The 14,487-nt window shown below is 40.7% G+C and overlaps 1 protein-coding gene across 1 annotated transcript; it reads right to left on the bottom strand.

Moving 5' to 3' along the window:
* Positions 1-7,710: 7,710 nt before the first annotated feature.
* On the bottom strand, positions 7,711-14,345 carry LOC308323330 (nuclear factor 7, ovary-like; the record flags this gene model as incomplete). The annotated part of the gene is made up of 2 exons (XM_080775051.1): positions 14,243-14,345; positions 7,711-9,385 (listed from the first exon to the last, which is right to left on the bottom strand). The coding sequence occupies exon 2, from the start codon at positions 9,292-9,294 to the stop codon at positions 7,711-7,713; it is 1,584 nt and encodes a 527-aa protein (XP_080631177.1). The 5' UTR covers positions 9,295-9,385; positions 14,243-14,345.
* Between the last annotated feature and the right edge of the window lie 142 nt (positions 14,346-14,487).

Below are 14,487 nucleotides of genomic sequence, written 5' to 3'. Positions count from 1 at the left end.
CCTCCCCACACACACTGATACTGACACCCTGCCTTAATCACTTCTCTTAACCACCAAATACTTCCCTTTGGTCTGCCAATTTAACCTGTTTTGTGACTTTGATTTTATTGTGGTTTGTACGTTCTGCTGTTTTTTTAAAAAAATTTGTTCATATTGTTTTTTCCCCCCTAAAGTGATATGTGTTTTAATTGTAATAAATTGATTTGCATATTCAATGTTTTTGTCCTTAATGTACAGATGTTCTTGGAGAATGCCACTTATTATGCCCCTGGAGAGAAGGCATTCTCCTTCTCCTTCACATGTTTTCACATTGACTTTGTGTAACATTTTTTATATTTTGTAAGCCTAACTGAAAAATAAACAAACAAATACCCACACACACACACACACACACACAAATGTAAGCTATATTTGTATTGTGTATATATCGTGTATTCCTGTTTGCGGATGACTCGGCACTGCTGGTCTCAGACAGGAACAAACTGCAGGTTGAAAAGGCCCTCAGCTCTGAACTCGCACCTGACTCACTGATAACAAACTATCTTTACACACACTGAATCCATTCTATTTGGATCAAATATCAATCTCAGCAAGGCAGATGGCTTCTTGGTTAGAGTGGGTTATTGCGAACGCAATGAGCACTTACTATGAGACCTAGCAGATCATGTCTGTGTGTGTGTCTGTCTGTCTGTCTGTCTGTCCCGCTATCCAAATATGGAGTGTGTTGCATCAGCAATCACTCAGCTCCATATATGGGCACAAAAGGGGCCAGGTACCCCAGCTCCATATATGGGCACAAAAGGGGCCAGTGATTTGTTTGTTGTGGACCTGGCCCCTTTTGTGCCCATATATGGAGCTGCGCGTTCGCTTCCCGCGTCTTACTCGTATATAGTCACACGGAAAGATGAAATTACCTAGCTATAGGTAAAGGTTCCATCCTTCCATTCCCATACAGGATCTCCTCACTGGTCAACAAAAACACCTTGAAGACCCTAACAGGAGCCCTCGTACAAGGTTTCTTTGACTATGCATGCACCTCTTGGTACCACAGCACCTCAAAGGACCTAAAAACAAGGCTCCAGACTTCCCAAAACAAACTGGCCAGGCTACTACTTGGCCTCACTCCCCGAACCCACCTCACCCCTGCCCATTTTATGGGCTGGAATGGTACTGTGGCTTCACGACAGTACAGCATCTTGCAATACGTCTGGTCTACAAGATTAGCTACACGACCTAGATGCCCATGTTGCATGTACCGACCGACCGACGGACAGACGGACGGAGGGAGGGAGGGAGGGAGCAAGCAATGAGTCAGGAATAGACAGTAGACAGCAGAGAGAAAGTGAGGGGCGACAGATATGCCATGTCTGATTAAAAGAATGGGCCTCGTGTAGGCTAAAGGGACAAAATCTACCACAATAACTACAGTATTAAGCTTTTATTGAGGGGAAGTGGGAGGTAATTTGTTTGCCGGTTAGATATGGCTGTCATAAAATGTATTCCTGCTGTAGTGGCTATTTGTCAACAACAATAAAGTTCCAAAGGCCACTGAGGCACCGGGTATAGTGGATCTTACGCAGGGATAAATGAGTCGATGTCGAAACAGCTCTTGCAGGTTGGTGATATTTTATTGTTTTTCCTTCATAGACGGGTATGGCAAACATGATGGAAATAACTGCTTTGACCCTGTCACCCTGGTAAAAACTTGTGCACCTTCCCAGTGCCAAACTGAAATCTGGCTGAGTGCCTGTCTGATGACAGTTAAATCAATTCACCTGTGTACACCCAATTGCCCAATACCTTCAAAATAAAAGCTTTTAACTGGAACACAAATAAACTGAAATAATAATGCATACAATAATTCTACCAAACAAATCAACAAATAAATGTGAAATACAAGATAGTGAATAGCTCCAACATTCCGGCCCCTAATTGGGAAAAGTGTAGGCTACACGTCACAATTACACTAATTTCATAAAGGAGATATTCAACTTCTCCATCTTGTACTCTGTGGCCACTGAAAGAGAAACAGACAGAAAGACAGCATAGAAAGAACAAAGAATAATTGTCCATGGCTCTACACTGTGGCCTCCAACATCAGAGGGATCTTTGCTGCAGGTCTATTTAGGATGTGTGCACACAGTGGAGTGTCTTTTAGAGTTGTATTCCTTAAACTTTACTTTCCTCTTCTGGCCTTGGGGATGCTGTACAGGTTCTATGAAGGGCGCATCAATGCACTTGTCTTCCAGATGTTCCACAGAAACCCTATTATTTGTGACAACAGAGCAGCCAGTCTTCACTGCGTTGTCTCCACTACGAAGAGGTCCATTAATTACCCAGCCGACTCTTGTTCGGACTGCATAGGGTCCTTGACCTTGACTGTTGATCAGCTCCACGGGTTCAATCACTTTTGCTGCATTTGATCCAATGAGCAAATCAACATCTGCATCCACGTCATGAAGTTTTATTTTCCTCAAGTAGGACCATTTTTCAACATCCTCTTGCCGTGGAATGTTCACCCTCGACACTGGCATAGTCTGTTGAGTTAAAACGTTAGGCAGTTCAATGAAATAATTTGTGTCCATGCCAGACACTTTCAAGTCAGACAATAAGGTGGTGCTCACAATCTTCTTTTGACCCATTGTCTGCAATAAAATGCTGGCTGGCCTGCCACTTAGGCCGAGTTTCTCTGCCAGGTGAACAGTGCAAAAGGTACTGGAACTCCCAGGATCTAAAAGTGCATGTGTGTGCACAACTTTGTTATTCGTCTGACTTTTCACCTGAACTGCTACAATGGAGAAAACTGAACTGTCCTCATCACCGGCCCCAATGTGACCACATGTCTCAGGCTGTTCAGGTGTTACACTCAGTGGAGGGCTCACAGTTTCATTGAAGGATGTACCTATACCCTTCTGCTCAATGTGCAGGACAGAGGGATGCTTCTGGTGACACACGCTGCAATCCAAACGACTCCAACATGTGGAGCTTGTGTGCCCAACTTTTAAGCAACCAAAACAAATTCCATTTTCCTTTATGAAACTTATCTTGTCCCGATGCATCTTTGACTTAAACTGTGAGCATGTATTCAAAGAATGAGTGTTTTGTTGGCAAAATAAACAACATTTGAGGTTGCTTTCAACAGAAGGGAACTTTTTATCCATGTAAATATTTGCTTCCTTCACTGTTGTGACACTAGTGGCAAAAGTGCTTTCCCGTTTCCTTTGTCTTGAGTCACTTACAGTGGAGGTTTTACTACATCTGGTAGGTTGCAAATCTTGGATATTTCCAAAAATTGGATCAGAGGCTATTTTGACTTCTCTCTCAACAAAGTTCACAAGGTCACTGAACACTGCTCTGCAACCTCTTTTCTCCTGACAATCACATGCAACCTCTCTCCATTTTTCTCTTAACTTGTAAGGAAGTTTCATCACAATGTTTCTGAGATTGAATGGTGTGTCTAACTCCATGCGCATGATTTGATATGTTAAATGACAACATTCTCGGAGGAAAAGAGAATATGATTGCAGAGCTTTGACATCCTCTGTTTTAATGAGAGGCCAGTTGTGAATTTTGTCCATGTATGTGTAACCCTTTAGTTATCAATTACAGGGTACAGGACTAGTTACTAGGTTCGGAAGAGCAGTAAGCAAGAAGAATGATTTAGACCACAGACCATAGGTACAGTTTAGTATTAGCCCGATGGCTTGTATTACAGCAATAAAATAATAGAACGGAAGATACACAAGAAACAATGACAATAATCATACAAGACAATAAACAAAAGAAAACAACTGTGCTTGGACAGTTGAATGTCACAAATAAATACCTCCTATTAACTCTGCTCCCACAGGAAAACAGGTAAGTACTATTTTAATCCTATTTTAGTCTGTTTTAGTCCTATTTATTTACTATCTAATTTAGTTGTCCTTTTCAGGTTTTAAATCTAATCTAATGTAAGTAAATAAGTTAAGTTGTTTTTAAGTAACTTATTCCTTTTTTAGGTTCACAGTAAGTATCACTTTTAACCAAATGAAATGTAATGTTATGAAATCAAAATACTTTGTTATTTATAAATTCACCTTCGTTTCACCTTTAAACATAAACATAAACTTTTTAAACAATCACTATATCAACAATCACATTACAATTCCCATGAACTTAATAATAACCCATAAATGTCCATTAAAAGGTATTAAAAGTCCAATGAACTTCCCACTGTGTGTGACAGTAAGTATGGAAATGAATGTGTGTAGCTCAATAGTTCACTGAGAGTCCATCCGGGTGTATATATTCAGTGTTCAGTGTATTGTGAATTCACTGTACAGTATGTCCATCCAGGTATGGTAGGTGTGTGCAATGTGTATGCAGTGGAGGTGCACTACAAGTGGCTAGCACACTGAGAGTCTCACTGTGTGCTGCAGTGGTACCACACCACACTACCAAAGGCTCAATTTCTTATCTGATTTAAGGGGACAGTGGTGTTGAGGATCTTCATCCGTAGAATCGTGGGTAGCTCGCCAGAGTGATATGCCAATATCACTCGAATCAATCCAATCAAAGCAAAAAGACCTGACCTGTTTACAAAACAGGTCATATAATCACACATTAGGATCACACCATTAAAAGTTTAGAAACAAAATAAAACATTGTCTTCATCTTAATTCAACTACTAATAGTACATTTACAATTAGCTGGATATACAATTAAATCAAAACTGTTACCATGAAAGTTAGGCAGTGTAACATGGCTGCTGCTGCTGCTGCATGCAGTCAGTCAGTCACAAACACAGTAGTTCAACTCACCAAGTCAGTGTTCACAAAGTTCACACAATTAACAGGTTCCAGGATCAAACTTCTCAAAGGGATCAGCACTCTTCTCTCAAAAAGAGACTGGATCAATCAAAACTCTCTTTAAATGAAAATAATCTGTTCACATTCATCAAATCTTGTCTTTCCTCTCTGTTTGTCAAATTGTCTGCTCAACAGGCTTCTCTCTCCTGTTCTCTCCAGAACATTCTGTGCTCTGCAGCATGTCATTAGCTGAATCACATCACCTGGGCTGGTGATTCTCCAAAGTGCAGTCTATTAATTGAGAGACCTGATTGGTCAATTGGTTCATTGGCTTGTTCAGAGCACCTTACAGGGCTCTCATACTACACAAGTAGATGAATGTGAATACAGATAGAATATAAACCCATACATTGTACTCTTTATAGTAAAATAGTCTTGGACAAATCCCATTTAGTTTTCATTGTTAAAGCGCTTTTGTAGAAGTTTGGTTAGTGTATTTTAACCTGGTTTATATCCTAAATCCATTTATATTTAGATCTTTATTTTATTGACGTGGCTATTTTGACCTGGGTTACATATGCACAAGTAATTTTGTACTCATTGCCAAAATGTTCATCAAGAAGGGATTTGGCCATTTGGTATCCTTGTGCAGGTGGTAGCTGCTGACAACTCTTTACCAATTCCTTTGGCTCACCCATGGTGTACTGCTCCAAATAATGTAGTCGATCACTGGAGTTGTCAGTTTTTGCCTCGACACAACTTTCAAAGGCTCTAATAAAGGAATGAAATTCAAGAGGGTCACCCTCAAACACAGTTATCTCTCTCCTTGGCAGAGAGGATGCTAAAGTTTGCTGAACCAATAATGCAGTGATTTCATTCTGCCTTTGCATGATCTTCACAATATTATTCTCTGTGCTATTGTTGCATGACATATTCAAAGAGGAATCACCTCCAGTCTGTAGAACCACTTGTGTTTGTGCTCCAGCTGTTGCTGGTCTGAGGTCAGTCTGTGTTACAGTCACCTGTTTAGGTCTGACGGTCTGTGACGTTTCTTTAGGCCTGGCAGACACAGACAGGGCCTCAGGTGTAGATTCACTCAACTTGTTGTTTTTGTCATTTCCCTGTAGGACAAATTGACCAGTTTGTGGATTAAGTTGGCTTATCCTCTGAGCCTGGCCCTGGTTCCTTTCCAGATATGAGTTCATTCCATCCGCTCTTTTGGATCCACATCTTGAATTGAGTTCCAGAACATTGATTTTAGCATTGGTTGCAGCTAGCTCAGTCTCTAGAGCAAACTGTTCCTTTTCCTTTCTTAATTCCTCCTCCTTTGCTTCCAACTGATGTTTCCTTTTTAACGCATGAATGCGCTCCAAGAGTTCTGCTTTATCAGCCTCTGCCTTTATCCTTGCATATGAGGTGAATGATGCTTTGGATACACGAGAGTGTGTTCTGGTTTGATTATCCTTTGGACATGAAATGTTTGACAAGCTGTCCTCTGGCCTGATATCATCAGAAACCACACTATGAGCCTCATTCTGAGTCTCAACATTGTCTTTTAAATGTATCTGTGACATTGTGTCTTTTTCTCAACACACTATATTGTCTGGTTTACTGTAGTCTGAACTTCACACAACCGTTAAGATCGGAGATTTATGAATGAATGTTTCTAATTGCACAATCAAACATGCATCAAAATCCAACTCACGATCTGCTCTGCGGTAGTGAAACAACAAACTCAGCCACTCCAATAGTTAAGCTTTTTTCCAATAAAGCCGACTGAGTGTATACTATTTTCACATACCAATGTTTCTGGGTAGTTTTGTGCGACAATGTCCATTAAGTCGCTGCTCCTCCATTCTCTGACGTGTCTTTAAAATCCAGTGCAAAATCCAAACAATAAAATGTCCACTTCAATAAGGGCAAGTTTTTACTTTATGTAGTGGCTATTTGTCAACAACAATAAAGTTCCAAAGGCCACTGAGGCACCGGGTATAGTGGATCTTACGCAGGGATAAATGAGTCGATGTCGAAACAGCTCTTGCAGGTTGGTGATATTTTATTGTTTTTCCTTCATAGACGGGTATGGCAAACATGATGGAAATAACTGCTTTGACCCTGTCACCCTGGTAAAAACTTGTGCACCTTCCCAGTGCCAAACTGAAATCTGGCTGAGTGCCTGTCTGATGACAGTTAAATCAATTCACCTGTGTACACCCAATTGCCCAATACCTTCAAAATAAAAGCTTTTAACTGGAACACAAATAAACTGAAATAATAATGCATACAATAATTCTACCAAACAAATCAACAAATAAATGTGAAATACAAGATAGTGAATAGCTCCAACACCTGCCTATACCAATATCAGTATCATGTATCTTGTAGAGTTTAAAAACCTTCTACACACACACACACACACACACACACACACACAGTAGTATTTAAAAACACACTGCACTTGACTGCCATGTTCAGTTGGTAATAACCTTCTTTATTACCATTTACACTTATTTGTCATCAGAGGCACCTCTTCAACAAATCATATATTTTTTGGTATTACCTCTTTATCAGTGTTAATTCAATACAAAGAAAATCACTTGGTGCTCCAGTGCACATTCATGTCCTTAATAATAGAACTAACAAATTGCTGTATGTTAAAACATAAACAACGGGAAAAACAAATACTGGAATTAAAGAAAATAGAAAAGCTCAATACAGCCACTGTCAACACAGTCTATATAGATTATAAAATTGACTGGTAAACCCCATTAAAGACTAGATGGTTTGTCTTCATGAACCTACTCATGTCTACTATGGCATGAGGTCAAAGAAGCACTCATCACCATCATAGTAATTTAAGAGTAATCAATCCATTTTATTTGTTCAGACTCAGGGTCCAATAAACAGACAACATAAAACACTACATACATATTCTTTCATATAATCTAGAATAAGGAGGATAATGACGAGGATTAAAAACATCATTATCATTTTCATCATAAGAATCCTCCTCCTCCTCCTCCTCCTCCTCCTCCTCCTCCTCCTCCTCCTCCTCCTCCTCCTCATCATCATCTTCATGTTTAACCAAGTTGTCCAGTGTTACATTGCACTCCTCTGGTAGAATCTTCAGAGGGGAAGTACCACCGGTGTTGATGTATGGAAAGAGTTTGTCAGTGAAAGTGTGAGTGAAGGTGTGGATGTGTGTGTCAGTATCAGGATCGTAGAATGACAGCTTTCCTTCATCCCAGTCCAGCTGGACTCTGATTATCTGGGGTTTCTGCTCCAATGAGAGCTCAGTGGCTGACTCTGAGGAGTCTGCTCTGTATTTTCCTTCATTTAAACGAAAAGACCAGCATTGACCCACTCCGCTTCCCTTCCGTCGGTGCGACTTCGACAACACTCCTACTACCCAGTCTGTACTGTCTCCTACCTCGACATCCCAGCTGTAACTCCCTGAGTTGAAGCCCTCAGAACCCAAGACATGGCACCAGCGGTTAAACCTCTCTGGGTTGTCAGGAAGATGAGGAAGCAGTTCCAGCTCTCCCGTCTCTCCTTGTTTCACACTGGTCAGATCATCAGAGAGGATGAGATCTGTGTGGGCAGTGTTGGGGTCCAGACTGACAGGAGTGTAGGAGACAATGTCCTTCATCTTGTTCCAGACTCTGAAGGTCAGGTTCTTCAGGTGTTTTGCCTCATCTATCAGTGCTCCTGAGACCAACCGTGGGTCCTGCAGTGTGACCTGGACTCTTTCCATTGTAGTCTTGTAGTTCTGCAGGAATGAGATGCATCCACTAGTTCTCAGCTCCTCCTCTATGGATTTTATCGTGTCTGAAAGGGTCGATATGTCTCCGGTCAGACGCTTAATCTTCTCCTTCAGCATCCGACTCTTCTGCTGCCCTTCCTCCCTCAGTGCTTTGATCTTGGCCTCCTCTTCCTCTCTGAGGAACTTATGAAGCTTCTTGAAGCGTTTCTTAATCAGTTTCTCTGTGTGCTCGGTCTGGAAATGAATGTGTTCTGCTGTGTCATCATAGATTGTTTTAACTTTATTAAAGACCTTCAGTTGCTTCTTTAAAGGCGGCAGTGAGTTGTAGTAGACTTCATCCTTCATGTGATTCAGATCAACATCTTTGATGAGTCGGAAACCATGGCTTTTGTGTTTCTTAGAAAGACGACAAATCTCACACACTAGCTGTTGACATTCATCACAAAACATTTTATGTTCCATAGTATGCAGACTGCAGAAAACTTCAGTTCTCTTACGTTTTGCAGCTCTCTTCTTTAGGAAGGCCTCACACAGGTTTTTCAGAGCCAAGTTACAGGGTGGATCCTTTGAATCAATTTTGTTACAAACTGGACATTGCTTCATTTTCTTCTCTCTCCACCATTTCTGCACACAGTCTTTACAGAAGCTGTGGCTACATGACAGGATAACAGGGTCTTTATAGATGTCATGACACACAGGACAGGAATAATCCTCTTCTGAGGGAGAAGACTTGGAAGCCATTTAGTCTCAAGAGCAAAACAGTCTCCGACTTTGTTGCACTTCAGTCAATATCACCAGCACATCTTCAAAACCATCTTTATCCACCGTTGAACTGCAACAAAAAGGAAGGGGGAACATGATTTTAAATGCTGGATATTCAAATAAAAAAAACAGCACTTATAATTTGGATTCTCATAAACAATGCATCTTTCATAAATGTTGGATCTGGACTGGCCTCCAACATTCAGTTGAGCAGTTTTGTGATACCAGTGAAGTGGAAGAGGTCCACCTTGGTCAACACAATTATACTTGTAGGCCCATCATCAATATACATACACATCGCAGTCTCACCCCCTTCAGAACAACGAGGGCAGAATTTCCCATTAGTTTAAAAAAGTATTTATTTAAAGACCTTTAAAACTTCAGTGTTTAAAAAAACGAGCGATGCTCTATTTGAAAATAACAGGCAAGCTCACACGCATAATGATGCAATGAGACGTTAATTGTTGTGAGCTAGTATCTGCCATTTTTTTAATGTGAAAATTGGGGGTCCGTGGCCAAATTCATATTAATTTGGGGGTCCATGAAATTAAAATGTTTGAGAACCACTGCTCTAAAACACTAGAAAATAAGTGACCTGCCCTAGTCACTTATTTTGGGCTTGTTTTCATAGACCTGGTTGCTTGTTGAGTATCCCAATATTGGTAACAGGAAGAGAGGGCACCAAGGAGGAGTTAGCACAGCAATGCGATGTTAAGTAGGCCATGTTTTCCAAAAGGTTAAAAAAAAATGAAGTAAAGTATATTAATTTGTAGGGGGTAAACAAGAAGTTGAAGTGTACATTACATTTAGGTCTGATAATGATGCATGCCTTTATTGCCTTGCATGGTAAAAATCAAAATAATTGCATTACTTAAAGACCATAGACCCAGCCCACTCCACTGAGTGAATTGACTGCTTCTTCTAGCGTCATCACTTTACATTTCAGCCAAACTTAGTTTGGACAAACTAACCTGTGTCCCTAAATATTGTATCCGTTGGTCAGGAGGTATACAAGAGTGGGCACCTTAATCTAAAATTAGCCATTTTGTCCAAAATATTTAAAACATTAATAATTGAAAAATGTTCACAAGTATTGTAAAGTGCATACATAATGTGAACATGCATGGCACATCATTATCAGACTTAAAACGATCCTTAACTTCTTGTTTATGTCCAAAATGATTCGGTATATACAGGTTTTGTAGCAATTTGTAATTTTGTAGGGTTGCATATATTCCCATAGTGTGGTGTAGTCCTACACCAGCCATGCTGATGACCAGCACAGGTGTTTCAATTTGTCTGAACAGTTGGTCCACATGGCTACATTGGCCAGTGTAGGCCTACATTTGTTCAAGCATGGTCTAATCAGTATCAGTATACTTTGGATTACACGCACATATAATATATACAATTTTACATCGTCCCAGCTAACATTTCCCCGCTAGCTACCGCCTCCCGCTGTCGCCTTCACAGCGTAGCACGCCCGGGCTGGCTTGGACTTCCCCCCGCTGTCCGCGCGTCAAACGAGCGCGATCAGTTACTTTTTAATGCGATCGTGAATTTACAGCGATTTACAGTCCCTCCTCACGCTGACGTAAGGCTTGCCTCCCCCGCCCGTCTCTCTCTCTCTCTCAGACAAGGATGTGCATTATATGTATAAAATACATACTTTTTTAACTATTGAATATAATTAAGTGGATTCTTCTTCTACTTCTTCTTCTTGCGGTTATATTTATTATTATTATTATTGTTGTTGTTATTACCTAGCCTGGAGCCGAGGCTTTACCCGGCATGCATTGCAGTGTTGTTGTTTTTGTTGAATCGACGTACGGGGGTGGAGGCAGTCGCAGAAGACAAGACTCTCCAACAAATGCTTATATTAGTTCTTACACAGTTTTTCTCCGGAGAAATTCAGTTGAAAGGTCAGTGTATTTTTATATCCGATATCTACCGTGTGTAGTGTAATTGCCCGTGTTAGAATCGTTTCGATCTTTATCTGTGTATGTTTCCCTCTAGCTAGCTAGCCTAGCTACCTGGGCAATCTATTGTTTGGACGAGGGGATAAGGTTAGCATTAGCAAACGTATAACTCATGCTATTTTAACAGGTAACTTCTTATTGTGTTGATAAGTCCTTAAACACAATTATTCGAATTAGATAAGATTTGATAAGTTGCTTGTGTAGACTACATAAACAGCATTTAGCTGTAAATCACATTTTTTGTCATTCTTTGTTTTAGAACTTCTCCTATGGTACCACATCAATACAGCATGGGGTCTGTGTGTATGTCTGGTTGCATGCTGAATATAGCTGGTCTACAAGCTCGCAGCACATTGTGTGCTTGTAGATCTTCTGTTTTCATCAAATTGATTTTTATGTACATACAATGTTTACCATTTTGTTGTTACTGTGATTTCAGACACAGGACTTGGATCTGTTGGGCGTACAAACGGTAAGAACATTTCTACCACTGAATTAAGGTTGCATGCTACAAGCTCTCTTGCCTCAAGTTTGCTGTTACATTTGAAAGAAATTTGACTTGAATTTGATTTCATTTTACAGACAAGGTGACATGCTGTACAGAGCTGAGACATCGTTCTTTAATTTAAGGTAATTGTTCATTTTACCAAGGACAGAAAATTGGCACCCAACAATGTGTAACTGTGTACCATTGTTACCATCATAACATTTTAAATGACTGAGGTGTATTATGATGAGTACTGTGGCACTCTGTGCCACACTATGAGCTTGTAGATCTGCTATTTTTCAACAGATAACAGCTTTTAAAATAATGTTTAAAACCTATGAGGCGACACAGATGCGTCCTCAGGTCTAAATGGGTTAAGGCAGTGGTTCTCAGCCATCAAAACGTTATCCCACAATAATTTATTTAATTAATTCTGTGATTTCAGACGAACTTTCGCTGGAGGAAGACCTATCGACTTCAAATGCAACCTCTGCTGGAAAGGCTACCACCAGTCGGGTTTCCCTGACCCTCTACTATACGCAACATCCAGACCTCAAGGAACGCACCCAGCTTTCCGTGCTCGGACATACAGACATGGGGACATACATACATTGCTACGCTCAGAAACTCCTGACTCCACTCAGAAGAGAATTGGTGTTTTAAAGACTTAAGCACTTACACTTGAGAACTGATGTCTTCTAAATCCTCACAGATTTTAGTTAAAACATTTGCTGCAAAATAATATATATTTACAGATTTGTGCCACATTTTCACGATGTTTCAAAATTAGCAAATCTACAAACTCGTTTTCAACAGCTTACAGCTTTTTAAATAATGGTTAAAGTGGCTAAAACCAGGGGATCTTGGACTTCAGTGACAGGGACCTGGGGTCTGAGAGCCGGAGACGTTGGACAGGGTGCATTTTGGAACTTCTGCTGGCGGCCACCACCAGTCAGGCTTCATAAAGGAAGGAAACGGACAGGCACGGCAGGCAGCTCATCAAATGGTGGTCCGTGGCTCAAATGGTGAATAACTTTGGCATGAAAAGGGTTCAAACCCACCGCTATAGGGGTTTCCAAATGGACTCTTGAATGTATGCTGCACGATTTCTTGCTCAAAAGGTGAATCTCGATTGTGTGTTCTGTTTATTGCTGTGTAACTGTTATTGCAACATTACTGGGCCTACATAACTAACTCCACACAGAATAGACTTGGTGTTTTATAGAAATTAAACTTGAACTGATTCCACAAAATGTCTTCTAAATCCTCGCAGATTTTAGTTAAAACGTTCACTGTGTTTGGGCCACATTTTAGTATTAGCAAATCTACAAGCTTGTGAGCTTGTAAATCTGCCAACAATCTAACAGCTTTTAAAATTATGGTTAAAGTGTTTGAATGGTATGACTGTTTTCTGAAAAGCCTAGATGTTTCTGTATCATTGGTGTTCAAACGATTTACTCCAATCTGAAAATATGTTGTTCCAGGGACCGCGCTATGAGCTTGTAGGTCTGCTATTTAGTTTTATCCTGAAAATGTGCAAATCTTTGAATATATATTGTTTCAGAGCAAACGTTTTTAAACTCATCTTTGCTTCTGGGTAGTCCCTGGAACAACATATTTTCAGATACTGTAGGTGTCTGCGGCCAATTTCATAATATTTCTGGGGTCCTTGACATAACATAATTTGAGAACCACTAATATAGAAACATAGGTTTTTCAGAAAACTGTGGAAATGTGGACACAATCTTATCCAACATGTTCTGGTGGTTTCAGGAAAGTTGGTGTTTTATAGATTTTAGAAGCCAGTGGTTCTCAGAGTGGTCTTAAAGTGCATTCTCAGCAAAATGACATAAAAATCAACCACTTGTATTCTAAACTTGGTTGTTTACATATTTTTTCTATGTGCCTAAATGATTTCATTGTAACCTTTTTTTTTCCTAATAAAGAAACAAAATTAAGTATACATTTGCTGCTTTATTATGTTTCTATAAATATGTGGGAGGGAGGTGAGCATGGGGGAGGATCGAGGGGTGCGGGGTCATATGGGGGGGGGGGGGGTGTCATAAGACAGCTCCACGCTGTCCTGCTGCTGCCGTCGTAGCTGACGTTCGAGTCGCGGCAGAGAAGCGGGGCGCCGGCTACACGCGCGTCGGCGCGCACGGCACACGCTGATCAAGAACGACGCGGCCACATCGTGCGACGCGCCCGGCGGAGGACACGATCGGCGGCGCGCGGCGACCGCCTCCCGCAGGCGGCGCGCCATAACTTGCTAGCTGGGGTGGTGCGCACTCTTCCCGTTACCCCCAGGAGAAGCAAGCAGGGAACTTTTATAGTTGTTTAGATATGGACTTCTAGCCCTGAAACATGACTGTCATGATTATGAAGTACGAGCGTTATGTGAACCATGGCTAGGACTATATAGTATCATGTAAATATCAAAAGTTATTATCTGCCGACTTACCTTGAAGTTACACAAACACTTTGTTCCAAGATAGGATTAGGAAATGAGCCAGCAGTCTTCTACTTTGTTGCACTCCAGTCATCAAATCCTTGGTTGAACGGCATATATTAAATAAATAATCGTTCATATACATCATGCAAATGATGCAATTAATGGTAGAGACATATACAAACATACAGCAAAACCTCAAACCGCAGAAAGGAAATAAACATACCGCTATCTGAATTACAACGGAGAGCGAGGCC

The sequence above is a fragment of the Protomyctophum bolini genome (assembly GCF_963924005.1).
Source record: "Protomyctophum bolini genome assembly, chromosome: 11".
Lineage (NCBI taxonomy): Eukaryota > Metazoa > Chordata > Actinopteri > Myctophiformes > Myctophidae > Protomyctophum > Protomyctophum bolini.
This window is presented reverse-complemented; position numbering and strand designations above follow the sequence as displayed.